At 37.4% G+C, this 26342-nt stretch overlaps 1 protein-coding gene across 3 annotated transcripts in view; it reads left to right on the top strand.

The window, feature by feature from the left end:
* Positions 1 to 26342, top strand: part of RNF38 (ring finger protein 38) — a 108101-nt gene that overhangs the window by 77475 nt on the left and 4284 nt on the right. For all 3 annotated transcript variants that reach the window (XM_066339768.1, XM_066339770.1, XM_066339769.1), the window contains 9 exons: positions 1200 to 1393; positions 6362 to 6575; positions 9375 to 9542; positions 13548 to 13718; positions 15322 to 15483; positions 18343 to 18449; positions 19968 to 20052; positions 21545 to 21666; positions 21980 to 22079. In XM_066339768.1, coding sequence (XP_066195865.1) covers positions 1200 to 1393; positions 6362 to 6575; positions 9375 to 9542; positions 13548 to 13718; positions 15322 to 15483; positions 18343 to 18449; positions 19968 to 20052; positions 21545 to 21666; positions 21980 to 22079 — 1323 coding nt within the window. The remainder of the gene's footprint in view (positions 1 to 1199; positions 1394 to 6361; positions 6576 to 9374; positions 9543 to 13547; positions 13719 to 15321; positions 15484 to 18342; positions 18450 to 19967; positions 20053 to 21544; positions 21667 to 21979; positions 22080 to 26342) is intronic.

Here is a 26342-nt window from a genome sequence, read left to right as displayed (position 1 = left end):
AGAGCCATTGCAGATAAGTTGTATTCTCTGTTTCAGCTATCTGCAATTAACTAGAAATGTAGTTGAAATAGTGCTGTGGTGGACTGAAACGGAAGTGGTGGAGTGACTGGACAAGCTGCTGGGCAATTAAATACTACAAGTTTGCTTGCACTAGGAATTCTGTCAGAGAAGTTCCCATCATGCTTAAACTCAAGGATGGTTCCAGTGGTAGTTCATGTGTTCTTAGTTTTCATTTGTTCAGTTGGTGATCTCTGAAGTATGATGTTTACTTTTCTCTGTTTTCAGTTGTCACGCCTGTTAACAGTATGGTGTGTTTTAATTTTGGCAGAATAGTGGGGTGGAAGGGGGAGGGATGTTTATTGCATTTGCTGCTTGCTTCATAGGCATTAGTGGGGACTTCTGAGAATGACAGCTCTATTAAATTGTTGGATAGCATGGACACACAGTGAAAAGTAGTTGTGTTCATAACCAACTGGGAAAACATTTCTTGGAGGTGAACGACCTTCATGTTACTAGCACTGGAAATTTCAGGTACTATATAGGCCTTGTGGATTTTTAATGAAGTAGACAGACTTTACCAGAGACTGATGATTTTTTTTTTCAGGTTATGTGTATGAACAGTTATCATTACATGAATAACAAGAAGGATAAAGCAGCTCTGTGCTGATTTAGCACAATTAAAATAGGCTGCAGTACAGAGCAAATGTCTGATCAGCTAAGTACAAACCTGATAGGAAGGGGGTGCAATGCAGAGAGCAAGCTCTGTGTGGCAGCTGCTTACTGACTAGTACATACTCCATTGCTGTGAAGACTGTGTTTGTACATCTTCCCATGCTTCTGTAGCCTGTAAGTGCTAAGGTAGGAGGATGTAAAATAGGTGATGCCTCATTTTCTTCATATTACTCTTTTCTGATAGAGTCTTAATTTTACATGGATGTTGGAATTTTTATATTCAGTGCTGCTAAAATACAACTTAAGTAGTAATTCTTCCAGGGGTTAGGAAACCATTAAAAATCTGTGTTTATAAACACAGTATAATGATCAATACTTGCAGGTGCTAAAATTCATGGTGTCAAAGTCTTCAGTCTTCAATAAGTCATTCCTAATGCTAGGTGCAAAGCAATACTGAAGTATGTATTGTAATTCACTCATCTGGAGGTGGGTTTTGTTTTTGTTTGGTTTTGTTTGCGCTGATGTAGAGTGAAGACAGTCCTAGTCCCAAGCGACAGCGCCTTTCTCACTCAGTCTTTGACTACGCAGCAGCATCACCAGCGCCATCACCGCCAATGCGACCATGGGAGATGACATCAAACAGGCAGCCTTCTTTGGCTCGATCCAGCCAGCACCACTTCTCAGGGGAACGATGCAACACGCCGGCACGAAACAGGAGGAGGTAAGCAAGCTGTGCAGCTTGGGAAGAAGTTCTTATTCTTTCCGATTTTAGCTCAGGGAAGGTGTGTTTTGGGCAGCACTGATTAGATTACACAGAGTAAACATGTTAACATTTCCTTTGAGCTGTAAGATAATGCAGCTGTGACTAAAAAGTTACTGGAAGTAATTCAGGCTTGCGCATCATCTTGTAATTTATGTGAAAAGTCAGCTTCAGGAAGAGAGTGCTCCAAACATGTTTTATTATGAACCTAAGTCTCTATTACTCTGCACTGAGGCAAAAAGCATGTAGAAGAGTGTAAGGAAAGATCTTTCTCATCAGGGTACTTTGAGAAGTATTAAGAATGACTTAACATAATACCATCATTTTCATTACAGTGACATATATTTTTATACTTAAAACCAATCAAAATAAAGATGAGAGATACCAGCTGGGGAAATGAGGAGGTTAGCATAGTGTCAAACTGAGATGGATGATTTACATATAATAGTAATTACATTACTGTTGATTTTACCTTGTGGCTCATTAACTTCTCAAAGCAGAAATTGTGGAATAAGTTCCAGTGGTCATGGAAGAGAGAGACTGGAGCTGGGGACTGGATAGATGATACACTAGCAAAACATAAACCCATGGATTTTTTTGCTATTTTAGTTAAACAAATTATCCAGAATAGAAGCTTTCATTGCCACAAATTCTGCCCCAAAAATACTGAGTCATCTTATGCAAGTTAAAACACACTCTGTCTGTTTGCTTCTAAGAAATGTTCTAGCTTGCTTTGTACTAAACAAAAAATATCTAACCTTTTTCATTAATATGAATTTTAGGCTTAAGATATATTCAGCTAATTTTCCTCAGATTACACAAATCAAATTTGTCAACAGTGATCAGCCAGTAGTTTTGAAGCAAAAGAGTTTAGAGCATGCGAATTTTGTGTATTTGCTTCAGCTTCATGAATCTGAAAGCTTTCAGTCAGTGGCATGTAAAATATGCAGCTCTCAATGCAGCTTGTCAGACTTAGGAAAGAGGTTAAATAGTGAACTTAAAAGGGTTGTTGAGAAGACAAAAGATCAGACCTTTCATATAGGTCGGTACAGGGATGCTCTGTTAGGGGTAGTTGGCCCACAAAATGATCTTGACCTCGAATGGTTTGAACTGAGATACCTAGAATACATGCATTCAATCTTTTTTTTTTTTTTTTTTTTTTTTTTTTTTTGGTGTCCAGTCAGCTTACACAAATTACTTTGCTGTGGTCATTAACATCTGCAGAGTTAAGCAGACTGCTTAACAAGCTAAATGCTAGATAGCAGATTCTAGACAGTTTGGATATACTGTGGCATGGAGGATAAGAATGGAAATGTGTAAGGGGTGAATGTGCATGGGACAAGTGTCTTGACATTCAGATGCAGTCAAGTGCTACCAAGGTGGTAGCCTGTGGCTTTTGCAAGTAAGCCATTTGCAGACAGGCAGACACCTTGTTGGCAAAGCCATCTTCAGTCTGACAAGAGCTGTTAGGGTGGCTGTAGCTTTATGTAATACAAATATTACTCTTTCTGGGGCCAGCTCACCTCCTCCTGGGTAATAACATGAGTTTTTGCTCTAACAGAGACATTTGAATGTGTCAGTATTTTGTTTCCCTGCACTTGAGTCAGAGCATTTTTTAACTTGTGCAGTGTTGCATTTGAGCTAGCTCCAGGTCAGTTCCGGAATAGCATTGCCCCTAGTGTCGTCTTCTATAACCGGGATTTTTAGGGAGAACCATACATACATGTTTCTTGTTTTGCAGGAGTCTTTCTGAGTCTTAAGAGTGCTCTGGAGTCAAACCAGAACTAATAGCCATTCTCATGGATCAAAAGTTTGATTCCTTAATATCATTATGAGTACATCTGTTATTAATGCTTTAGGTGAGGTTATGCCTATGCTTTTGAAGAAAACTCTGTGTTCTCTGCTTTGTTTTCTCTTCTCATTGCAGAATGGTTTCAGAGTCCAGGTTTTCAGGTTAAGATAAGATAAAATGTGCACTCCAGCTTCAAATACTCATTGAGCTCAAGGAAACAGGCTAGGGCAAGTGCAGACAAAACCTTTGAAGTATCTAGTGTGGACATCACTGCCCCAGTGTCATCAGCATTAACTCTTTCATCTTACTAGTTGATTGCTGTTGGTCAGGACAGTCTGTTGTGGGTTTTTTATAACCTTGATTTTTTTTCATTACCTGCCTTAGTATTCTGATTTTACCTCTTGGTATCAATGATTTTGTACTGTGCCTAATTTGTTAAGTTTTTTTAATTCTGATTCACTGTAAGCAGATAAATATTGCATTAATAAAGATAGCCTTCTGATGTGAATTTGCAGAAAGATTATTTTTGTCTCAATATTTACATATAGTACAGATAAATTATGAATGTAAAAGCATGATATATGCCTGTGTGAAACAGATAAACTATTCCAGTTTATCTTTATCAGTCATTGTGAAATGGGAGGATTTATACCATTGCTGTGCCTTACCTTTCATCTGTGCTTCCTTTCCTCCTTGTCTTGAATGTAGTACTGAACTAAAGGGATGCCAGAATGTCTTACTGCAAAGAAATCACTCTTGTTAGAAATACTAAGATCTCCACATGCTAACTCTGCAGTTATGGATACCTTTTGATCTCTGTTTTTACCTCAGAGTAGGAATTCCTGCAATTTTTTCACCACCTTCATCTTGTCTCTTTGTTCTAACCTGGCATTTAGCATACTTATATTGTGCATGTAGTAACAGAGGATTTTTTGTGGCTGTTTTTAAAGACTTTAAGCACAAGTTCATTACTGAAGTTTAATAATAGTCTTGACAATTATTCTGAAGTAATTTCCAATAATTCAGAAGCTGATAAAGCAATGTATCGAGATGCTCTGAATTTTGCTGACTGAAGGGATAGTATATTTTCATATACAGGAAAAAAATCTAGCTTTGCTTTTTACCAGAGAATGATACTTTGTCATTCGTTTAAAAAGACACTACAGAAGTTTTGCTAGCCTTTGTTGGCTTTTTTCGTAATTCTGGGTTCATAGAAAAGTAAAACCAGGCCTTTTAACCAAGACAGAGGCAAAGACTAGTTTTATGAGAACTACCTTGTCTAAGAAGCCACTTTGTGTAAGTGCTGGTGGCAGTTAAGAGAATTTCTGTTCTTCTGAAGCACCGGTGCTGTCTTTTGTATCTTTCCTCTATTTTTTGAGCTTTTCCAAAGCAAAATCCTCACACAGGCATTTTTATGCTAAAATGTTCAGACCACTTCTGTTTCATAGCAGGAAATAGCAAATTTAAAACAATCTGGGACAGGTCTCCAAACAGTAGAACATCTCCTGCGTTACTAGATGTATGATTAGAAATTATATATGCTGGTTTTACCTAGGGATAATGTAGCATTTGTATCATATTAGTAGTAAAGCAATAGAGAGTGCAGCAAAAACTTCAAGAAAGAAAACTGGATTTAAGACAAAATACTTTAGTAAGAATTTAAATTTAGATTCTCAGTGGTTAGAAGAAAACACAGATTGTATGTTCTGACATGGTAGTTTATAAAAATAATGGTGGCTATACATCTTTAAGCTTGTTTGGGGTTTTTCTTTTTGGTTGTGTTACGGCTGGGCCTTATGCCTTCTGTCTGACCTGTTGAGAATTACCATTTTTTTCAGTTTAAAGAGAGGCAATAAAGTTATAAAATCTCAGTGAAGTAGGGTAGAAAAACGGTGGCTTGAGACATTGTATCATCTGCCCACAGTAGCATCTGGGTAGCTAGTAATGTGGTCTCACTTCCCCCAAGTATCTGTTTCATGCAGTGGGGAAAGTTGGATTCAAACTGAGAAGTATCTGGGATTTGTCAAGAGGTTGCAGGTTTATTTAATTTTTATTTGGTAATAGCTGAAGTTGTGTTCCATGCAGTGTTGGAGAGGACATGTTCTAATAATGGTCACAGATCCTTTTTGTCTCTTCTCTGCAGTTTGGGTCCTTTAGCTTGTTTCATACATGGGAAACCATTTCACCCCATGTAGCTTTAATTTGCTGTTGCTTCTGGGACCTGTAACTTGTATGTCTTTTGGAGACTGGAAGGAATGTGCTGAAAGCACTGCACGGTTGTTTTGTGCTTTCAGTGCTTTCTCCTTCCAAGTAAATGAGAAGTGACTTGTTCAAGGCTTCTCATAGTAAGTTTATCACATCTGTGTGCATCATTTTCTGAGTGCTGAACCTGAGCCAATGGTCTCTTGATTTCTAGAAGTTTTGGCTCAAGGTAGTTGAAGCTCTGCTCAGAACATACATACATAAGCATACATAATCAAGTCCCACACCTGTAGATCAGTTGCTCAAAAGAGGTGTATACTCTGGTCTAAATATAGCTACAGAAGTTCTCCAGTCTGAAAAAGAAACAATACCACAATCATAATTTCCTGGGATCTTCTGGAGAGAATTTTAGAATGCATTGAGTTATGTAGTGAGTATGTGAGAGCTGAAAAATTATTTTGTTTCTTCAAAGAACTCTACTGCTTTGTCTTGCTGTCACTAAGCAAGTAATCATTCTGTGGCGTGGTTGAAACAAAGACCCTGGGGAAATCTGTGATCATTTAATGAAGGATTTTTACCTAGATAGAATAAAGACATGGGAATGTCATGAAGATTGCTCTCTTGACTTTTGAGTACTTCTGTGGCAATCTAAGTGTCATTTTTTAAACAAGGTAATATTTACATAGGAGTTCTTATCTTGGTTTCCCTAACAGTATTAAGCTATGCTCTGTTAAGCGTTTCCATACTGAAAAAGAGTAATTTATAAGAGTTCTAGCAGTTCTGTCAGTAAAAAGTTTTATTCCAAGCTAATAAACTTGTTCTGGTAAAATTTTCCAGTTTAAAAAATTGCTTGAAATTTGATTCTCTTGAAGTTTTAGTTATTAAGAAGATTTTTGTCCCTTATATAACCTCTTACTTTTTTAATGCATTTCCAGTCCTCCTGTTCGACGTCAGAGAACAAGGAGAGATCGTTTGTCTAGACATAATTCTATTAGCCAGGATGAAAACTATCACCATCTCTCCTATGGACAGCAGCAAGCCATAGAAGAGCCTCGAGCCTTCCGCCCACCGAATGTATCTCCTCGTATGTTGCACCCGGCTGCTCACCCACCGCAGCAGAATGCAGTGATGGTTGACATTCATGATCAGGTAAAATTTTTAGAGCGCAAAGAGAAGGCTGTTCAAGTGGGTTTTGGTTTGCAGGGTTTTTCCCACCACCTTCAAGATCCCTCTCCTCGCCAAATAGTTTACTTCATCTCATAGTTGACGATCAAAATCACACAGCACTAAATTCTATTTGACTTCTTACAGAGTGGTGTTTTTATTGAATATTATGTGTATGAAGTATTGCAGTAGTGAAAAAAACCCCCAAAAGTTAACACTTTTAATAAAGAAGATTGATACTTAACAATTTATATTTAACAATTTGTCAGTGCATGAGCTGACATATTTCTCTATGTCTCTGTGTCAAACATTCAAAATGCAATTATTTTGCTTTTGCAATTAATTTCTTGTGATAAAGATGTGATATAATACGTATTAATTATATATTCTGTTTCACATAAAATACCTCACCTTAGCTTAGGAATCATTAAATACTTAAAATGTATTATTTAGAGGTGGAATTTACAATGCCTATATTTGGTTGCCTACATAGCAGCAGAACTCATGATAAATTTGTTACAGAACTATATTATTTATTTGTTACATAACTATATATCCAACACCTCCTCAAGTTATATGAAAAAAAGTATACATAGTTGGTCCAAAAATAATTAATTCCTCTCTGACAGCACTTCATATAGAATTCTGTAACAGAGGACCTGTGAAAGAGGCTTTGGGCCTTTCACTACGAGAAGGACATCACGTGGATGGAGCATGTCCTTGGAAGGGCAGTGGAGCTGGTGAGGGGGCTGGAGCACAAATCATATGAGGAACAGCTGAGGGAACTGGGTGTGTTTAGCCTGGAGCAAAGGAGGCTCTGAGAGGACCATGCCAATCTCTAAAACTGCCTGAAAGGAGGTAGTAAGCTGGCTGGCATTGGTTTTCCAAGTAACAAGTGACAAGACAAGAAGGAGTTGCACCATATTGCACAAGGGTAATTTAGGCCGGATATTAGGAAAAAGTAGATTAGAAAGAATTGTTAAGTGTTGGAACTGCCTGCTGGGGGAAGGGTGGAATCACCATGCCTGGAGGTATTTAAAAGACACATAGGTGTGGCAGTCACAGGCGTGATTTAGAGGTGGCAGTGCTGGTTTAGTGGTTGGACTTGATGAATTTAGGGGTCTTTTCCAGCCTAAATGATTCTGTGATCCTGTTGAGGTAACTTTTGTTGTTGTCTACTGAAATAACAGGCCACAGCACAAGTACACTAGTTGCTACATAGCCATGAATAGACCTGGCTACATCAGAAGCTGCATGTGCACAGAATCCAGCTGTAACATCTATGCTTAAAAGCTGGTTTGCATTCAGTGCAGTTGCGTAGCACTGGTGTGTCATACTCTATGTGCAGAGCAGTTCTCAGCATGGAAGTATTTGCATTTGGGACCAAGTGAAAGGATGGAAGCCAATGCCCTTCTAGCAATCTCACAAACTTAAATTTTTAACAGTTATTCTGCCAGAGATCAGATAATGCTCTTGCGTTATGTTGTAGGCTCATGACAAGTCTGGCTGAAGAATTTTCAATCCCACTGCCTGTGATCAGATGTCAGTATTTCCAGACTGACTGAGGTCTTCCATGGTGCTGCTTTCCAAGTCAGGGGCATGAACATTTTGAGAAGTCATTTTTATTACTGCATGGCACTTATGCCCAGCTTTTGTAGCAGAGCCAGGACTGGTTCAAGTTCGGTGTCTTTCCAGAGACTGGTTTCTGTCATTATTGATACATAGGTTGAGATTTTACCCTCTGTTCAGTGATCTGTGTTCTATTTTGGTCTCTTTATCTGGCTGTGCTAGTGCCAGTTTGGTAGTTTGGCTCTCTTTACTCATTCTCACCTTCCTGTTGTATTTCAAATGTTCTCGTTCCATTTTAAATAAGAAGGTTCTCTTTTGGCCGATCATGAAGGAAGAGAGAATTTTGAAATAATTACTTTCAATTAATCTGTGCTGCCTGACTCTTGAGCTTTTTCAGTTTTTTTGGAGCATGGAAGTATTAAAAGATTGCTCAATGTTAAAAAGTCTAACAAAATGAAGCAAACAACAAAATTTTAAAAAAGCAAACCAACATCCCATGTGATTTCTAGGTCCAGAATACCTTTGAATCTTGGTTTGATGATTAAATTTTAGGGATTGCCACTAGTTAGAAAATTGAGTTACATGGTTTCCTAATACGAATCTGGATAGTTAGGGTCTGCTGCCTCTTAGTCATGTTAACTTTTCCTTTTTAGCTTTCTAGTTAGCTGTTCTGTTACCTAAATTAGAAATTTAGCTTAAATGCTGGTCTGAAAGAGAATCAAGAGAATGGTATCTTTGGAAAAAGGAAGATCTGGAAATTTGTTTTGTTGTTTACAGATACAAGTTACAAGTCTCTTGAGTTAATGTTGAATCATTTGCTTCAGAACTGAAAAAATTCTTGAGCTGCTTGTAGATTAGCTTTTATGTGGGAGTTACTACCTTCTTATTTCATAAGAATTAACTTGAGGGAAAGAAGGGAGGGTAGGCAGGCTTAGTAGTCTGACAGGCATCTGAGTGACTAAGATGCCACTGGAGTTTTAACATGTTAAACTGGGAGATCCCTCTGGCCCAGAAATTCTAATCAATAAATAACATTCCATTGATAAAAACATTTTAATGAACAGAAATTACAACCATGTGCCTCCTTTTACATTTTCTTTATGAATATATTTTTCTGGTCTGTAGGTAAAAGCTTGTTGCCTGTGCTGTACAACACAACAGTATTAAGATTTTGTAATAAGTTATTAAATACGTTTTCTTTCCATTTCGCTGCAGATCCATCAGGGCACAGTTCCTGTTTCGTACACAGTGACAACTGTGGCTCCGCATGGGATACCACTTTGTACAGGCCAGCACATTCCAGCCTGCAGCACGCAGCAGGTTCCAGGGTGCTCAGTGGTTTTCAGTGGCCAGCACCTTCCAGTTTGCAGTGTGCCTCCCCCAGTAAGTGGGTCTCTCTAATTACACCAGCTTTAATCTATTTTTCTAGTATAAATCTACAATGTCATACACAATACTGGATACAGCATCTAGTGAGCACTTTTGATGTTGGTATAATGTTGGTGTCTGCCAGCAGTGTGTAACTGTGCTTTTCCTGAGGTGCATTCTGTGACATGAATAAACCTTTGTGGCACTGAAACATACCCCTTGCTATTACCCATCTATTTCTTCAGGCTGCTCATTGAAGAGTAAGGGTATTTTTTGTTTATCATGCCAGGTACCATTTATGCCCATGAGAGGCAATAAGGTCTGTGGCATGGCTAGTCTGGAGCATTTGTGAGAACCCTTACCTGTCAAATTGGTGAAAATCTGTTATATAAGCTGGTATGTATCCCTGAGGCAGCATGAGAGGCAGCCTGTTTCTTTTGTTTAGTGATGGTGTTAGTGAAACAAAGCAATCTCAGAATAAGTACCCAGAGACTGGAACAATACTTACATAGTAAATTCAGCAAGGAAAAAAGCAACACGTCCTAAGAAACAACAGAGAAAAATATGAAACTGTATTGGGGCTTACAGAAATCCATGCAATGAATACTAATAATCTTACCCTATGCTTTGAATAGGTATCTTTTCTTTGCAATTCATAACATGTTTTGTAATTCAGCAATGCAGTTGGCTTTTTAATACATATAGGAGTAAAGCTGTGGTTTTTGTTTTGAATGTACAACAGTTAATCAAGTGTGTTGAGAGAATAGATCCAGTGCAAGTGAATAGAAACAGTTAAGTTTCTGTAGCATCAGCAGGCAGACTTTGTTTTCTTCTGTTAAAGCGTAAAGTTGAGGAATAGTTTTAAGTTAACAGGGGATTCTGGAGGTTGTCTCATGGTCTCCTGCTGCAGTACCAACTTCCAAGTATGGAAATTTCACAGTGCCTCTGACCTTCTGTTCCAGTGTTTTACTGTCCTTGTGATGAAGAATTTCCTCCATATTTCTGCTTATGTTTTTTTTGTTGTATCTTGGTCCTATTGGTCCTTCTGTTCTTTCACTTTGCTTCTTGAGGAGGACTTGGATTCCTCCTGTCCACTCTCAGGAAGTAGTTAGACACAGGGGTAAGTTTTTTGCTTAGTTTTCTCTTTTTAAAGAAGAACAAGTCTAGTTCTACCACTTCTTTTATACAGTTTTCTTCAAGTCACTGGTCATTGTGACTTTTCACCCAGACCTGGTCATTGTGTTGTCTCTTTTTGTCTCTATTTGGCACTGGGACACCCAAAACTGAGCCCAAGACCTGAGATTAATGTCACAGTTTCTGAATGGAGGTGCAGAATCACTTTACTGGTTTCACCAGTTGCTTTCTTAGCCATGCAGCCTGGCATACCACGGGCCTTTTTGACTGAGTACACTACGGATATTGTGTACATGTCCACCACCACCCCACTTTTTTTTCCTGAAAATCTGATTGCAGCCGGTTAGTCTCAGAGTGTCCTGATCAACGGAGTTACTCTTATCCAGCCCCAGGCTTCACATTTGCCTTTGAACTTTACATAGTTCCTGTCAGCCAATTTCTCCAGCCTATAAAAATACATCTCCAGGTAGTCCGTGCTGTCCAATATGTCACCTTGCTCACCAGCTTCACCTGTGAACTTCCCGGTTTCCTTTTGTTATTTTCACAATATTTGTCTCTCTCACTGCATGTGTAACTATGAAGGAAACAGATGCCATTTATTAAATACCTTCATCAGTTAAAAAAGTTCTTTGAAGGACAAGATGGCATCCAGAGGGACATGAACAAGCTTGAGTCATGGACCCACATGAAATCTCATGTGGTCTAACAATACCAAACACAAAGTGCTGCACCTGGGTCATGCCTGGGGCTGCACAGATGGAGAGCAGCCCTGTGAGAAGGACTTGGCGGTGCTGGACATGACCCAGCCATGGGCACTCCCAGCCCAGAAAGCCAAACGTGTCCTGGGCTGCATCCAAAGCAGCGCGGGCAGCAGGGGAGGGAGGGGATTCTGCCCCTCTGCTCTGCTCTGTTGAGGCCCCACCTGGAACCCTGCATCCAGCTCTGGGGTCCCAGCACAGGAAGAATATGGAACTGCTGGACTGAGTCCAAAGGAGAGACACCAAAATGATCAGAGGGATGCAGCACTTCTATGATGAAAGGCTGAGAGAACTGGGTTTGTTCAGCCTGGAAAAGAGAAGGCTTTGGGGTACCCTAATTCCAATACTTAAAGGGAGCCTACAAGAATGGTAGACAGAGACTTTTTATAAGGGCATATAGTAACAGAACAAGATGGGAAATGGCTTTAAGCTGAAAAAGAGTAGGTTTAAATTAGATATTAGGAAAAAAACTATTTACTTTGAGGGTGGTGAGGCACTGAAACAGGTTGGCTACAAAGCTTATGGATGCCACATCCCTGAAAGTGTTTGAGGCCGAGTTGGACAAAGCTCTGAGCAGCTCAGGTCTAGTGAAAGGTGTCCCTGCCCATTGGGTTTGGAACAAAAGGATCTTAAGGTACCTTCCAATCCGGTCATTCTATGATATGTCCAAACCGAAGAACTTTAAAGAAAGCTTGAATGAATAAACAGCTAATTTTCATTTATTTCTGCTTGGAAGTTAGTGGGGTCTCATTTGTTCTAACTTTAAAAAGTAACATGGGCATAGCATAAATCAAACATTTCCAAACATATATATAGGAGCTATGGTAATCTTTACAGTATAAAATCCTATTTCAATGTTTGCCAAAGAATCTCATCTTTTTAAGAAGCCTGTGAGATGTTCTACCTGCAAAATTATTTTCGGCTATTTCAGAGGACAGGTTTCAATTTAGTAAAATACAATAAAAATATTATAACCATAGAAATCATTTTCTATGGTTAAATATATTATTTGGAAAAATATGGAAAAATATATTATAACCAGAATACCATTGTTTATGGTATTCGTTTTTTAGAAAAATTATGTAGTAACTGAGGGAATAGTCAGCACTTAAATTCAAAATAGTAGTTGGATCAAATTATTCTACTAGTGTTTTGGTGCATTTGGAAGTTTGGTCTTGATCACAGCAGATTGAGATGATGATAGTTTCACCTCCACTACTGAAATCTAATTTTAAATTAATTCCTTTTACCATTTTATGCTATTACAGTCAATATGTAAATGTACGCTGTGTGACATTACTAATAAGAAAAAAAAAAAAGAATGAAAACTGGGTAATCTTTCTTTTCAAGGTTTGATAATGAATATCTTAATTAAATGCTCTTTTAATTGTTAAAAGTGTAAAAGAAATGCCTGACATTCTCATAATGGATCAAATTACAATAAAAAAGATAATGCAAGTTCCTTGCTCCTCCATATAAAAAGGTGGAATGCCACAAAACATATTCATGTTCTTATGCAGTACCTTCATCATTTTATTGATCAGACATTAGTGCCCAAAGTTGCATTTGTGTTATGAATTTAAAGGAGAGAAAAAGAGCTATTTCTTGTCACTAGGGTAGCTGCTTTTAGAGGATAGGACTCACCCGAAAGTGCAAAACAGAGCAGGCTGTATGAATTATTCATAGTATATGAGACAGCAGAGGTCTTTAGGCACAGTCTGACAGCTGAGTCGCTCACCTGCATCTAAAGCTTAAAGTGGTTGCAAGACCATTGCTTTGGCATGTTGTTTTGATGATAATATGTGGTAAAAATAAAATTAACTTGGATAACTGTATCTGCTCATCACTTACAAGTCTTTCTGATCCTGGAGTATTGAAAATCTAGACTCCTGATGGCCTCATGAGCACCTAGCAGATTCTGCTTCCTAGAGCTTGTTCTGTAGTAATCACTATTCCTTGGGTATTTGAATGAGTTGTTACTATTTATGTGTATTTTGGAGGCTTTTTCAACAAGGCTTAAGAACTGATTGGTTACAGTTACATCTTTCTGTAATAAATACATAGAATATGGAACATTCTGTAGGGAATGTTTGTGCTACAAAAATGTGTTGTTTTCATTTTATTTCAGATGCTTCAGGCGTGCTCAGTCCAGCACCTACCTGTACCATATGCAGCATTTCCACCCCTCATTTCTAGTGACCCATTCCTTTTGCATCCTCCTCATATCTCTGCACACCACCCTTCTCACTTACCTCCTCCAGGACAATTTGTTCCTTTCCAAGCACAGCAGTCACGATCGGTAAGTAATGCTTCTTACCTCACTCCCAGTAGAACTGTTGGGCTGGGTGGGCACATAGTACTGATACCTGATTGAGGAAACAAGGGTATTCTTTCAAATTGCAACCACTGGATATGAAGATGAAAAAATACTTCTGAAATCCAGTGTTTCCCTTCAGATTTTGTCATTGTCTGTGCTGTTTCTCCATAGGCTTTTACCATCCCTCAGATGGGTATTTCCTTCACCATTGGGTATTTCTTTGCCAGGAAGCAAAATAGAATCCAGAGGAGGTTGTGTAAGCATGGTAGGCATCTCAGAGAAAAGCTTGGCAGAGAAGAATAGCAGAGTTTTGCTTGCATTATATGTTTGCTTTGTGTTACTTCTTGGTTAATTTTTAAATGACCAGTCCTTTTCCTAGGACATTTTCTTTATACATATGAAAATTACTGATATTGTCACTTAAGCAGATTTGGCTTAGTGAAACGGACTGTGCAAACATGGGAAAATGTGTTTTGGATTTAGGGGGAAATCAAGTTTACAGTTCTAGCCTACCACTCTTTCTGTGTGGTTATCAGAGTACTTGTCCATTCGGCAGTTTGCCCTGCCGAGTAGAAGATGCAGGTGTTTCACTAACACAGAAATAAGATATAGCTTTATTGTTGCGAACACTGCTGAGACTCCTTTATGCCGTGTCTCCTGTGTGGATAGGATTGTAATCACTTCATTACAGTGACGGGAGAACAGTTTCAATCATCCTAACAAGGTGGTAGAAGTCTTTACAAGACTTAGCTTTAGAAAATGTATGGACTCAGGTTTTAGCTTGAGTTGCTTACTTAGGTTTTTAACTAGGCTTGTTTGTCAGTTTTCACCTCTGCCAAAAAGCTTGCATCATAGTGGTTTAAGAATATTTTGTTTGTTCTGTATAACAGGAAAACAGAATATTCTTTTGATTCCACAAGGTGGCTTTCTTAGCTGAATTTCTTGAAATGGTGGAATTCAGTGTTAGTAATAGAAAGGTGTATTTATAAAACATTGAGAATTCCTGGTTGTTTCTTGAGCATTTTTGGACCTGACAATGTAATAGATTTGACTAGCAACAAAACTAATCTGAAACCTCATGCTTCTGAAACCTCAGGACTGCTTGCATGACCCTCCTGGGAAAGTATCTGCTTGCTTTCTGGATATCATTATCAGTTTCATCTACTGGGACCACCATGATTCCCATCCACTTTTTAGTTTTTCTGGCACAAATTCAGTTCTTTTCTGTGGTCATTTATTTTTTTCTCTCACATATTATACAGTGAGAGCTGCCTGGCAAGAAGGAGAGCAAATATTTATCCTGAAAAATGCAGTATACAGGAGGTTACAGCCACTCCTGTATTTGCTAGATCACATAAATTCCTGGTCTATAAGCATGGCTAGCTGGAAAAGGTGAATTTATTTCAAATGCGTAGTGTTGGTTTTGCTTTTTTGAGTAGTGTTAATGACCTAAGACTTGTTCACAGTGTTACTATAAAAATGATCTTTGCAGCATAAAATACACAACTAGGACTGCAGTTCTTTATTGGGGAAAAATTTCATTTCTATTTATTGCAACAAAGGCTATCTCTTGTTTTTTTTGTAGCCACTTCAGAGGATAGAAAATGACGTAGAATTGCTTGGAGAACATCTTCCTGTAGGAGGTTTTACATACCCTCCCTCAGCTCATCCACCAACGTTGCCTCCCTCAGCTCCTCTTCAATTCTTAGCTCATGATCCATTACACCAGGAGGTGTCATTTGGGGTAGTAAGTATTGTTTTCTATGCTACATTCTCTGTCATACTACATTTACATTCTTGATCTTTATTCTGTAGCACATTTTGTTGAAAAGTCACATTTTTTGTAATCATATTCCATTATTGAAATAGCTGCACACTGTGGTATTTTCTTTAAGCTTATGTTAATCAAGTTAAGGGTAATTTAATGACACCAGCAAATTATTTCCAGTAACATTATCTGCAGAGTGCAGCAGCATTTACTTAGAAAACTTTCCATGTTGTCACAGTCCAGGACCTCTATTGCAGGAATTAGTTAGTACAGTTTAAAAAAAACTGTTATTACTTTTAGTTGATTATTCATCGTATGTTGAGTTTCCACAGCTAAGGAAAAGCCAGAATGTTTTAAAAACAGTTGTTCTCTTAAAGCAGTTGTAGAGTGCTTCCATAATTTAGACCAAACCATATATTATAAAGATAGCCGTCTTATAAAGCTTGATTTAAGTCATCTTTCTGGGGATCAACAGGCAATTTAACTGCAGCAGCACAAAATAAAATTTAAAGTGGTGCAGGATAAAGTCTGTGTTGAATTTTATTGAATCATGTGCTTCCATGGTGTGTCCAGTGGTGCTACTTCTGGGATCTTTGTCTTGTACTTCAATCTGCAATTATACTAGTCTTGAAATGGGTCAGGGTTTTGTTGTTGTTGTTCTTGTGGTTATTTCATGTAGGTCACTTTTAGAAGTAAACAAAATACCCCTTCTCCTGCCTGTGTGTTGCTGGGAGAAATAGCTGGATCCCAACTATACATGCTGAAATTTTTCTTGTTTGACATGTGCATCAAGTTGTCAGTGGTTTTAGGGCATATTGTTACTTGAATTTTAAGTAAGAATTACATTTTAGGCCCTGGAGCTGTGGAATATTCAGATATCTTGTCTTTAATTATTCTCCTTGAAATCATAGAACCTAGTCAAATATTTGCTGCAGATTTTATAAAGGTTCAAGTAAATGTCCACCATTTCAAAAAGTGATCAACTTACTCCTAATCTAAAGGTGTACTGATTTTCAATGAAGTTTTCAGGCACTATGAGACACTCTGGAGTCCAGGATGCTTGAAATTTTCCATAAAGTGCTTGTATTTTATTCAGTATGCTTGTTAGATAAATTAGTCTAATCATACAGGTTTTGCTTGGAGTCTGACTTTATTCATTTTTAAGCTTGATTGTTGAAGTAGATAGGGAACACAGTACCATTTTTTGCAGATTGTAGTATTTGTCCACTCTGATGCTTCAGCTCTGTGTTGTCTATTGCTAAGGAGTAGAATAGACATATTACAAAGTGACCCATGTGGCCTTTTATAAAGTAATACAAAATCTTTATAAAGTTCTATTTGCATTAACATTAGAATGGAATAGCCGCATTTCTGATTCTTTTTCGTTCAGTGAACACAACAGTTTCTAATTATGTTTCTGGATTGCAGAATTCACAAAGCAGTAAAATTAATTTTTGATGTTTAGTTTGAGACTTCAACCAAAAGGAACCTGGTTCTTTTGTGTTGTGCTTTTATTAGTATGTTAATTTTATGTATGACTGGAGCTACCTAATTATTATGTTTCTATTGTAAAATTATGAGATTTTAGGTTAGTCATTGGGGGTGTTGGGCTCTTGGCTTTCAGATTTCAAACATGTAAGAAGAAAGAAGTGTTAGTAAAGGCTTACAGTGTTCTTTGTTTCACAAAAAGTCTGAAGGCCCTCAAATAAGAATTTAATAGGGATAAATAAATTTCAATTGTAGAAAATACATTTTAGTAAAAGGTGACAAAAAGCACCCTGATTTGTCCATGGAGTGAATTCATTGAAACTTTGGGCTTGAGTATTTCTCTATGTGTCATCCAGCTGCAGAATTAGTACTGATGAAACCTTCCACGTACACATGAAAGACTTCAAACCTTTAAGCCTAAATGTAAATATATACCACAGCATAAAAGTTAGAGGTTTTTTTAAGAGATTTTTTAAAACTTTCATTTTAAAAGAGTTTTCTAAGGGCTTCTTTACTCAACTGTTTATGCACAGGCCTGTATAATAGCACCTGAACCTTTTATATTTACAAGAGGGTCAGCAATTCACGTCCTGTTTCCTAGACTATTCTGACTGTAGACTAAACACATAAGAACTTGTAAGGATTTCTGTTGAGAATTACCACTTTCTCACGTGAATTGGTATGATTGTATATTATAGATGGTAATAGTAATTTCAAATTGAGGCTGAGATTCTTTTTGGATTTTAGCAGAGGCTGGATCTTTAAATAATGCTTTATTGAAAGTGGATTTCATTATTGAGGGTAGATATTAAGAATAGAAAAAGTTGAATCATGGGCTCACAGACTGGATAAGGAAGGTCATCTGGTCAAGCAGGGCCACCTAAAACGGGGTGTCCAGGACTAGGTCCAGCCAGCTTTTGAGTATCTCCAGGAAGGGATACTCCACCATCTCCACAGGCAACCTGTGTGTGCCAGTGCTCAGTTACCCTCAGATTACAGAAGTGTTTTCTGATGTTCAGACGGAGCCTCCTGTATTTGAGTCTGTGCACACTGTCTGTGGTCCTGCCACTGGGCACCACTGGAAAGAGCCTGGCTCTGTCTTCTTTGCACCCTCCCGTTAGGTATTTATATCCATTGGTAGGATCCCCCCAAGCCTTCTCTTCTCTAGGCTGAACAGGCTCAACTGTCTCAGCCTTTTCAACATGTGAGATGCTTCACACTCATCTTACTGACCCTTTGTTGGACTTCCTCCAGTATGTCCATGTCTGTCTTGTGCTGGGGAGCCCAGAACTGAACACAAGTTCCAGTTCCACAAGTTTCAGTTGAAGCTTATTTTCTTCTTTCTTGCAGCCTTACCCACCTTTTATGCCTCGAAGACTCACAGGGCGCAGCAGATACCGATCACAGCAGCCAATACCACCACACCCTTACCATCCCAGCCTATTACCTTATGTGCTGTAAGTGAAAAGTACATTTGCTTCCATGTAGGCTATTAAGTCAGCAAGCATCTTGACACTTTTTATGGTTGGACTCTACCAGAGACCAGGCATATTTCACCTGTCTCAGAGAAAAACTTGCATTTCTGTATAAACTTTTGGCCTGTTTTGAATAACCTACACCACTGAGCAAGGAAAAATACAAGTGAACTGTTTTTGTCCAGTGTAGTTTTGTAGGTATTTTGAGGCACAGTAGCCTCTTGTTTCTGAACTCTTGGTAAAATCTTCAATGGATTTTAAAACACAGTTCTATGATACTCTTACAGAGGCATAATTACACTCTAGGATCAAGTTGTAGAACTTACAGAATAAATTAATTTGGTTTCATTCTTAATTATGAAACACAAGAGTGGGAACTTCTGTGATGTTTTACTCTTTAGTGGCTGAAGTGCTACTCTGTCACATTTCTGTTCTGCCTCTGATTAGGTGTTTCTGGAAAAGATGTGGGAGAATTAACATTTCGGAATTATCTGTAGTGTGTTACGATAGTCTCTCTGGAAGAGAGTGTGGGTCTGTGACATGAAATGTATTAATCTTCTGTGTTCTGTATTGAAAGTAAGAATGAAATATTTGGAAAACAAAGATTAAGTTTCTGGTGGCAAAGGTGACATTGACAAAGAAATAATCAAGCACTGACAACAGATCTGTAGATTCTGTGCAATCTCAGACATGGCATGAAAATGTCACCAGAAATCTGATTCAGCAAAGTTGTTCAGCTTTCCATCTTGAGGTCTGAGAGTAATGTCATAGCTTCTTGCCTGTTCACTGAGGACATGATGTGGCACAGTAATTCCTGGTTCTACTATATTAGTACTTTGAATTTGTGATTTCCATGTCTGTGGATGAAGTTTTGACCTATTGTACTACCTTGGGGGGTAAAAAGGCTTACTAAATATACAACCAGAAAAACATCTCTCTGATATCTCAGTCTGAAGGGATTCTGCTTTAACCAACATCAAATGAGAAAGTGAATTTGTGCTTGCCTTCAGGATGGAAGTTTGTCTGGTAGCAAATCCTGTTTATCTTCACTGTGTGTTTTAGGCGTGCAGAAGTTGAAAGACTTTTATGTTTGCGATCTGAATGAACTTACATTACTCTTTGATCGTCTTTTATCCACCTAAAGAAACAAAACATATTTAAAACCATAATGTCAATTTTTTTGTCAGCTTTACATCTCCATAGTGTGTGATAATTAGATTAGGTTTTGTTATAAAGCTGAGCTTGGTTAAAAGTACCAAGTGAAATGCGCATGCAGTTAAAAAGTCAGCACTCCCAATACAGAAAATCACAGAAAAAGCTTTTTCATGTGACTCTTTCACTTCAAATGTCTTGTTCTTGACTTCAAACATAACATTTTTGCCAGTTCTGAGAACATGTTGATTTGAGAGGCATCAGAAAGGTTACTTTACCTCTGCCAGATGTTTCTGTGCTTTCCTTCAGGAAGATGCTGAACTTTATCCTTGTTTGCTCTCATGGTAGATCAATGCTCCCAGTGCCACCGGCAGTTGGACCAGCTTTCAGCTTTGAGTTGGATGTGGAAGATGGAGAGGTAGAAAACTATGAGGTTGGTGTGTGAACTACAACTACCTTTAAAGAAGAGATGTTAGCTCAAGCAATAGATAAAATTTTATTATATATTGCTTTTAATCCTGGTTTTGCCTTTCAAATAAGTGTAGCAACTGTGAAGACAGAATTCAAAAATGGTCCTTCCAGATTTTTTTTGTAATACTAGATATTAGAAGTGTTTAGATTATTTTCTTGTCTATTGTTCTTTCCCAGAATTCACCTTTCCAGGCTAGTAATCATTAAATTGTTCAACTTCTATGTTCTTCATGCTAGTCTTCTCCTTTCAAAATTTAATTGATTTTAAATACCAACCAGAAATACCAAACAGAAATGAAGCACTTTCAAAAGAAAAGGGTAAGTTACTGGTTTTATGAGTGTAACTCTCAGAGTAGTTTTTATATCAGAGGATTAATTAATCTAAATGTAATGTTTATAAAATTGCCTTACTGCCTTTTCTTCTTGTCCTCTGGAGGGGATGGTAATTCACATCTAGAGATACATAACCCTCTTAAATATCCTAAATAATTATGGGGCTCTTCCAACTGTTGTTTCTTTGCTGGTTCTGAAGTTAATGGATTCCATTTGATTTGAGTTAGTCATCATTAACCCTGACCTGTGCATCTCTTTTCCTGTGCTTCTGTTAAGATCTCTGTGCAGTTGCATGTCTTCAGTTTAACAGTCAGCGCTTCTGCAATAACTTCTGTGGTGGCTCAGAAGAAGCAATGTCTTCTGAGAATTTGGGCCCTAGATTCATGAGTGTAAGAAATTATTACCATTTGCAGCTTTCATAGGATCTTGTCTGTTCACTGATTCTCTGTCACACTGATGTTGTTTCCTAGGCCCCTCGTGAAGAAGTATGAGTTAAATACATGATGCATTGGAAATGATACACATGAAAGAATTTAAGTTGCAATTGTTGGCCTACAGAAAATTAACATAAAAATTAGCAGCCGAAAACATGCCTAAAGTTTGATGATATGTATTTGCTTTCCAGATTGAGGATAAAATCTCAGTATTTTAATTCAACCAGCCCAAGGCATGGAGTGGGAATCATAAACTGTCCCATTAAATTTATGATTTCTCTCACAAGACCAAATTCACATATTCTTACAAAGGAAATTAGTTGACAATTTTTTTCTGGTTACCAGCATTGTTAATTTCATAGCAGAGTGAGGCAATCCCTCAGAAGCTACTTACTGAGCTGTGCATTCAGTCATAGGATTAATTGGAAATTGGGTCCTTGGGAAGTGGGTTTTGAAATCCCAGAGATAATACCTTACATAATTATAAAGATGGTTAAGGTATGAAATACTTTCCAAGGAGCTTATATTGTATGGGAGAACTAAAGTTCTAAGCATTTCTTGATAGAACGGTGTTCTCTGCTAGCAGCTGGGGTGGGTAGTGAGATGTGATGGTAGTCCCCAACACTAATGGAGCCAGAACCTGTTTGATCAGTGAAATTTTAAATGTCTAGTTTCCATGTTTTGCAGGCACTGCTGAATTTGGCAGAACGTCTGGGAGAAGCCAAACCACGGGGATTAACAAAAGCAGACATTGAGCAGCTTCCATCCTACAGGTTCAATCCAAACAATCACCAGTCAGAGCAGACATTGTAAGTATACTGGTCTCTTTCAAAGATCCATAATTTAGGTGACTTGATTTTCATTTCTTTACCTAGCAGTCACAGTTAGGTCAGAAGAGCAAAAATACTTGCTTTGTGATGTGAAAGTACAGTAAATAAAAGAAACAGCAAAACAGCCATAAAACCCCAATTCTCAGTTTCCATTGTCAGATGTAGATCACTGTAGCTACTGAAGGAGTAAAATAGCTACTGTTTTGCTGTCGTACCTGTAAGGTTTTGTATGGAATTGCATATTTGTTGTTCTTACATAGCAGATACATTTGAACTTTATTGTATTTTTTAGATGTGTGGTGTGCATGTGTGATTTTGAGTCAAGGCAGCTACTTAGAGTCTTACCCTGTAACCACGAGTTCCATGCCAAGTGTGTTGATAAATGGCTGAAGGTAAGAAGAAGTAATCCTATCTTAGATGAAATTGATTTTGTACTTTTGTAGGAGAGGGTGGGGATATTCTGCTGTTCCATTTCACCTTGTTTTGTGTTTCTGATTCTTAGAAATGCTAATAGAATGGAAGCACTGCCTAGATATTATATTATTCTAATAGTTGATGAAGATGGTTTATTTGTAATATTTGGCACAAGGGAAAATGAATATGAATACAAGTGTTTTCATTGTCAGCTCTTGCTGTGTTTTCCATTTGCTTAAAACAATACTTGTGCATTTGAGTAATACACTACATTACAGAAGACTCAAAAATAAGTAAATAATACTGGAGGCATGATACAGAGTTTGAAGATGATGGTGGATTCAATTGTTTTACATAGCTTGCCTAGCAAGAGTGAGTACCAACACATTTCCTTCCCCACTTTCCTGTTAATGTTGGTTTTTGGGGCGAATAAAGTGGGTTACATGTGTGCGTTTATGTGTATGCATATACACAGAAATGTAATATATACAAATAGAAATTATAGTTTTACAAGATTATTTACCCATCCAAGAGAATTTGAGCAAATTCAAGAATCAGGACCTCCCAGTAGCAGCACTGATTACATAGCAGCTGTGCAGAAGGTGAGAAGAACAAAAAAACCAAATAGATCATGGCAGATGTCTCTACAGTCTTAATTAAGCCACATCTACTGCTAGCAAGGTATTTACTCCCATCTTCCCTCAGTTTTTTGACTGTTTTATTCTATCCAGCTTTAATCCATTTCATCTGTTGTGTGGAACATTGGCAACTGCAGTGATCCTGTGTTGATAAGGTCCCTAGAAAATTACACCTAGATGGTATTACTTGTTTTGGAAAAAGAAATAAAACACCCTTGCCTTTATGGCACCATAAATATGACATCGTAACTGTGGCAAGTGCTAAAATATGCAACGGAGAGAATAAAAAATCAAATTAATATTGACAGGGTTTTTTTGCTAAGAAGATACCAAGAATAATGAGAAGTATTTGAAAAGATGGGATGTGAAATTGCCCTTTTGCTACAGTACTCATGGTAGTCTAAGTCTAAAGCTTCTATAAAATCTAGGGCCAGTGTAACTATTTGTAATGCTCATAATTTTTGGTGGAAATGGTACCAAAGTATCTGAATTCACATACATGCTCAATAATCAGCAAGAAGAATCTAAACACCTGGTTGTTTTCTTGTCCTACTAAATAGCCACATGCACACTTTTCTCTGCTAGATGTATGTAATTTTATTGACTTACTATAAATGAAGAGTAGAGTCTGTATGTATCAAAGTGGTGTTCTTCAGTGTCTCTCTCCTCTTCTTGAGCAGCATCCACTCTACATGTGCCAATTTTTCATAGTATGAAACTGTCTAAGTCAGGTGTGGTGTGGAGAGTGATAGTATCCAGAGATAGTATCCTCTCCACTTTATGGGGGAAAAATAAATAAAAATGTCATTTGACATAATCTCTGAGATAGTGGATGCTATAGGTTTATTATGTGGGCTTTTTTAAAGACAGCTCTTTCCAGGCTCTTAATGCAAAAAAATACATGTACCTCTGATTCATAGAACCCCTGATCTGCAGACTTCTGGAGGTTAGAGGAACAAGTCAGGAAAGTATCATACATGCTTGTCTTTTTCTTAATGCTCTTTTCTTACTGACATCACACTCAGGAGTCGGACAAGCATGTTGAATTAATCTTTTTAGGGACTCAGTGTGTTACTTTTGAAGTTAAGAGTCCTTTCAGTTGCTAATGAACTGGCAGTAGAATTTGGAACTGCAAAATGAAAAAAGTAGATTTATTTTAGTCTGTTTTCATAATCGTAGTGTGCTGTTCTAGTGGTGAAATAGTTTTGCTGATGTTCCTGTCCTGTCTTAGAAACTGCATTTTCTAACAGATCTTCATATATGCTATTCTCTAAAAGGTTGTCTTCAGAATGAGGTAGATATGCAATCAAGATATGCAATCAAAATGTAGAGGGGTGCAGTTAAACTTAGTAAAACTTGCACTGACATTGTTATTCCAGAGCTGAATGCAAAATAAGATAGGCAAGGTTAAACTATCCTGGTGTAGGATCACTAAGACAATGCCTTTATACCATGTGGGTTCAGTTACAATGATTCAAAGATGCTATATAAAAATAAAGACTATTTTGATTTGGAAGCTGTAACAAATTACCTGTAACACCAGTGTATTTTAGTTACAGCCTCTGTCTAAATTTGGTTACAGTTAACCAAATATTTTGTGCTTTAGTTTTGCTTCTGTCCATTCCTTTATTAATTTGAGAGCTTTTTTAATATATCTTGATTGTATAGTTATGTCCGCATTCACCTGATTCACATCATCCACCCAACATCATGTTGATAAATGCTACAAGGGAACGTTAAAATTGTAGCTTTCAGTACTTGTAATGTTATTCCACAAGGTGGACAAAGAAAAGTAATTATTGGTTAGTCGCTATTTGTCACTGATTTAATCTCATTTATTTGAAGAGTGTGTTTGTTATCTAGGACTATTTCTAGAACTATGGAGTCAAATTGATTCTTTTCTAAGTTCCATCATGTCACTATAGTGAAAGATATAAGTAAAATATTAGTGATTCAGTCTGAGTACTTTAAAAATATTCTTCTTGGGTTGCCTGTTGGTGATGATTGAGAAGTAAAAAAACTATATTAAAAAGTTTTGTGGCTTGTATGCATGGAATATTTGACAGTATTATGTTTTTAGGTAGTTGGCAAGTAAGAGGAAATGTTCTGTAACAGTGCATTAGGTTGCCCTCTTGAGCTAAAATACTTCTCTTTTGAAGCAAACTTAAAGAATTAACAAGAGAAGATGTGATGCAGTGGAGGCAACCGCAGAATTAGAAAAAGAGAGGTGGTTCTTTTACTTTTTGTAGTATTGCCATGTTTCACAATATTTGGCTCCTTGCCCTACTTATATTTTCTAGTCAAGTATGAACACATGAGAAATGTGTTCTTCTATAAACTAAACATCATTCCAAAGGAGAGCTTGACACCATGACCTGTCTTCACCCTGAGAGTTTAGAACAACCTTAAAAGGACAACCTGCCTTTATATTTAATGTACTAGGAAATGCTAGGTAGGAAATGCTGTAGTATATATAAGAAAAGACAAACTGTACCTATACTTCAACTTATTTCTGATTGACTAACACCAACATAGAGCAATGCTTTTTAGATCATTCTAGTAGCCCTGTAGTTTCATTATTCTACATGCAGCTCACTTTAACCATAAATTTCTATAAAGTATTTTAAAATTCAATTCATTGTGCAGCACTCTGTAGTGACAGCACAAAATAGAGTCTGCTGGGAACAGTGGCAAGTTAGAAGGTCAGTATTACAGTATTATTGTAATTGTTCCCCCACTCCTCTTTTGGCATCAAAGAGTCTTAAATGCCAGGAGGGGGAAATTAATTTCATGAAAGACACGAGAATGCAATTAAATTTAAAGCAGATGTTCAGGTAAGATCTTGAAAAGTTATTTTGAAAGCAGAAATGTGGTGTCCATGAGTAGTCATTTTATCCTGGCACAGTAGATCTATTTCTGCAATTCCTGTCAGGAAATTACTCCTACTGAGTGCTGTTCTGTGGTGCAAGTGGTTGCTACTTCAGTACCAATCTAAGCAAACATCTGAAACCAATCTAATCTGAAACCAATCAATTCAGATTGATTTATTAATCCACTGAACATTTAAGAACATGCCTTTTTATTTTAAACATTATATTAGCCAAGTTATATTTAGAATCAGGCACATGAAATGAAATGACTGAGTAAGGACATTTTGAAGTATATTTTGAAACTGTGAGTAAAAGAGAAATAAAATTTTAATTGATTCTCCAGTTCATTATTTACTAAAATTACAAAGCAATAAAAATTATGGACAGTGCTAACAGTTGACAGCAGGAAAATTGACAGGAAAAATACACTGTCACTTTAACTTCCATTACTGAATGATGTTTTTCAGTAATAAATAATGTATTATGTTCATTGAATTAGTTACTGTTTGGATTTAAAATATTTGACAATTCTGAATTATGACCTACAGAGTCATATTTCTTGATGCTCTTTGCTTTTATTTTCATTGAAAAATCTGGTTGCTTTAGAAGACTTGGAGTACAGTGCTTGGTCCTGCAGTTTTGGTAACTAAGAAATAGAGAATTTGGAACAGGGAAGAGCTCTCTTCACTCTTCCCTTTGCAAAAGAAGTATTGACTCATAGATGTTACATATT

The sequence above is a fragment of the Sylvia atricapilla genome, chromosome Z (assembly GCF_009819655.1).
Source record: "Sylvia atricapilla isolate bSylAtr1 chromosome Z, bSylAtr1.pri, whole genome shotgun sequence".
NCBI classification, from domain to species: domain Eukaryota; kingdom Metazoa; phylum Chordata; class Aves; order Passeriformes; family Sylviidae; genus Sylvia; species Sylvia atricapilla.
This window is presented reverse-complemented; position numbering and strand designations above follow the sequence as displayed.